At 37.0% G+C, this 3,409-nt stretch overlaps 1 protein-coding gene across 1 annotated transcript; it reads left to right on the top strand.

The window, feature by feature from the left end:
- Positions 1–2,708: 2,708 nt before the first annotated feature.
- Positions 2,709–3,350, top strand: LOTGIDRAFT_95840 (hypothetical protein; the record flags this gene model as incomplete). Its single annotated transcript, XM_009046385.1, has 1 exon — positions 2,709–3,350. A coding segment is annotated over one exon (642 nt), but the record flags the coding sequence as incomplete, so codon positions are not given.
- Between the last annotated feature and the right edge of the window lie 59 nt (positions 3,351–3,409).

Raw genomic sequence — 3,409 nt, 5'->3', positions numbered from 1 at the left:
TTGACTGTTTTCATTGATCCAGAGTTATTAAATAACCACGACTGTACACCGAAACAGAAGATATCATGTCCGTATTGCCCTACTATAGTCATGGGGCGATTAAAACGTCATCTTGAAAGTTGTCACCCTGACAAAGTAGATCTCAACGGCACTCACTTGACGAGCGAAGCAAGAAGGACCACTGCTGAGAAATTTACGTGTCCATTTTGTGAAGTTCATGTCCTGAGTATCAACAGTTTAAAAAGACACATTAGGACTATACACAAGGATGTGGAAGTTTCCAAGATAACTCGCGAATCTGTGTCCATTGTTCCTGCGACTGGTGCCATTGAATTCCCACAGAAGACAGAGCAAGAAATAGTTACCCAAGATGTTCTAGATTGGAACACAATCTTCCCAGAGTCGCATTCTGAGAATTAGTTTGATCAGAAAGATAATAGCTAAAAGTTGTAAGACTCGACAATGTAAAGTGTGTTTATGTAAATTGAGCTTGCCAATTTAGTCTGGAAGGTGGGAAGTCTTCACAATGTCAAGCTATTACGAACTGTGTTTGACAGTGTTCTAATCCAAATTTATTTGAGGCTTTTACCAAAATAACAATATTACATTATGATGGACCTCTGCGAAAAAATTTGCAAAATGTAAGCTCCAAGAACATTTGTACAATGTCGAGATATTAAAAACTTCGTCTTATATCCATTGTTCCTTGTCACAGGCTCACGTTTAGGGGTGCCGGGAAGTTTTACCATTTGTTTCCCAGAATCTCACAATGATTCTGTTTCCAAGTCAAATCCAGTTTATTCCAAAAGAACATGACCTAATAATACCCTCCCTCCCCCAGCTTGACTAGTGTCCTGTAAAATCTGCCCGGGTACTTGAATATACAGTTGCATATAGCATGGTTTAAACAATATTTTATTCAGTGATTATAATACCTATGATATTATACAAGTTTCGGAAATAAGAGATATCTGTGCATATATATTGACAACTGTCCTAAATTGTAGAACATTTGTGGAATAAGAAAACTTCTATTCAAAATATATCTATCACAGCTTGATTCTAAAAAATCTATAAAATAACTCATATCAGCCTCGTCTACTGATGTTTAAATAGATACACATATGTTATTTTATTATTGTTTACGCTATAAAATCTCATACCAATTCTGATAATATATTTAATTCGTATTATCAACCACCTATTGAGTGTAATTTTTCCTTTCACAATAGAGTGTAAACCATATCTTTCTTCGGGTAAAATGTTTTCCCGCGTTCTTTCTAGCTCAAAATTTCTTAATTGGTGTCCCCATTCGGCCCCTCCACTTAACTCCAATGACTCGACGACCTTGGTTAGAACCCACAACTAGAATATAGGCAGTTGTTATGATATGTTTCATTTGAAACAAATATCCATACTCAACCGAGTGAAAACTTATAATTGATATATCTTCACCAATCCAGTTCAGTTGATTCTCACACATTCTACGTTTTTCAGTCAAATTCATAATTCCCCTCGCATCAGGTACAGTTTGAAGATTCAGGCATGATAACGACCGACTGAATATTTTGTCTCCTCGTGTGTCCGTGCCAGTCGGCGGAACTCCTGACAAGACTCACGTATGCGACAAAAATCTCCGACCAAGACCGCTCGTGTGTCCGCGCCTTTAGTATATAGAGCATTCGAAACTATCGATCAAAAACCACATAATAATCAATAATCAGATGGTACAAGCGCAATATGACGTTCTCTTTTGAAGTGAAGATGGGATCGTATTGTGTATTAAACAGTCCTTTTTATAGTTTTGTTCGAGTTGGATACACTACATGATTCCATCAAGATTGTGTGAAATTAGTCAGTGTCGTGTGTGCATCATTTAGTTTTCCATTAACACAAACTTGTGAAATTCAGAAATAAAGTCTCATCCTCCGCTACGGATGTGCGTTACGGATATACAACCATTATCGTGAATTCTATTGTGAATTTTAAGTGTGGCTCAATATATTTTAGAAATATGTACATCGGCAAGGATAAGACATTGAACTGAAGTTTATATATTAGTGCTAACAGATTTATGAATTTGTGCAACAAGGTTCAGTAAGTGTTGCGCTGTAGATCTGCTAGTGTTATATTTAATTGTTGCATTTAATTGGTATACTTACCGAACCAGAAATTGAATCTTTCATAGAACTATAAAATAGTAACATAAATTATATTTACCAGAACCGCTCTCTGATTTAGATATATCAAGGCATTAGGCATATATATTAGGCACCATGAAATGGTTTCGTACACCGATTCTATGTTCAAAGACATTACGACTTGTCATGTTATTGCTATGCATTGCCATTTCAGGCAAGATTTATATATTTGTTTTGAAGAATTTCGTTGTAAGATATCAAATTGTGCCACATGTAGAAAGAGTAGGAGATGTTCAATCGTTCGTTGAACCAGCCTCCATTCTGCACAACATACAAGTTGTCCAAACTTCAAAAAAGGTAGTTCAGACATCAAAATTGAGGACGCAAACGCCACAGAAAGCTGTTCAGGCGCCAAAGAGGGGTAAGAAAAAGCCAAATCGGGTGGTTCAGACTCAAACGCCAAAGAATGCGACTCATGCTGCTGATAATGCTGCAAACATTTTAAAGGAGACGTATAGAAACATCTCAAAGTATTTTCAACTTTCAAAATCAGATCATCGCGATCCACTGCTAAACCTTCATCAATTCAATTATCTCATCAACTCGGATAAATGCCAACAAAATGTATTTGTAGTGGCCTTCGTTCACAGCTCTGCGGACCACTGGCAACAGCGAAATCAGATCCGAACAACTTGGGGTGGATACAAAGGCTCGAGAGTGCAAAACTTTAGAACTCTTTTCATGTTAGGGAAACCAACGAACAGAGCTTTACAACCAGTTATTGAGCGGGAGGCTAAGAAGTATAATGATATGGTGCAAGGCGATTTTGATGACTCTTACAAAAACCTTACATACAAACATATTATGAGCCATTCATGGATCATTGAAAATTGCCCAGATGTGAGGTATATTTTGAAGGTGGACGACGATATAGTGGTGAATGTTTACAATATGATGAAATACCTAAACACTCATAAAAAGCCAATGAAAAACTTTCTGTACTGTAACGCTTTATGGTATGAAGGTCCTCATAGGAATAATCAAAGTAAATGGTCAATGACAAAATCCGAATATCCGTTTACGAAATACCCTCAATTTTGTGAAGGGTTTGCTTACATTACAACCCCAGACGTCAGTGCAAAGTTAGTCAAAGTTTCTGAGGATGCTAAATTTTATTGGATAGACGACGTTTTTGTCACTGGAGTTTTAACACTTCGGGCTGGAATACCATTGACTTCTATGGCGGCAAATCATGATTATATGCGCAG

The sequence above is a fragment of the Lottia gigantea genome (genome assembly GCF_000327385.1).
Source record: "Lottia gigantea unplaced genomic scaffold LOTGIsca_100, whole genome shotgun sequence".
Classification (NCBI taxonomy): domain Eukaryota; kingdom Metazoa; phylum Mollusca; class Gastropoda; family Lottiidae; genus Lottia; species Lottia gigantea.
The sequence above is the reverse complement of the archived record's forward strand: the minus strand, read 5'-3'. Positions and strand labels throughout refer to the sequence as shown.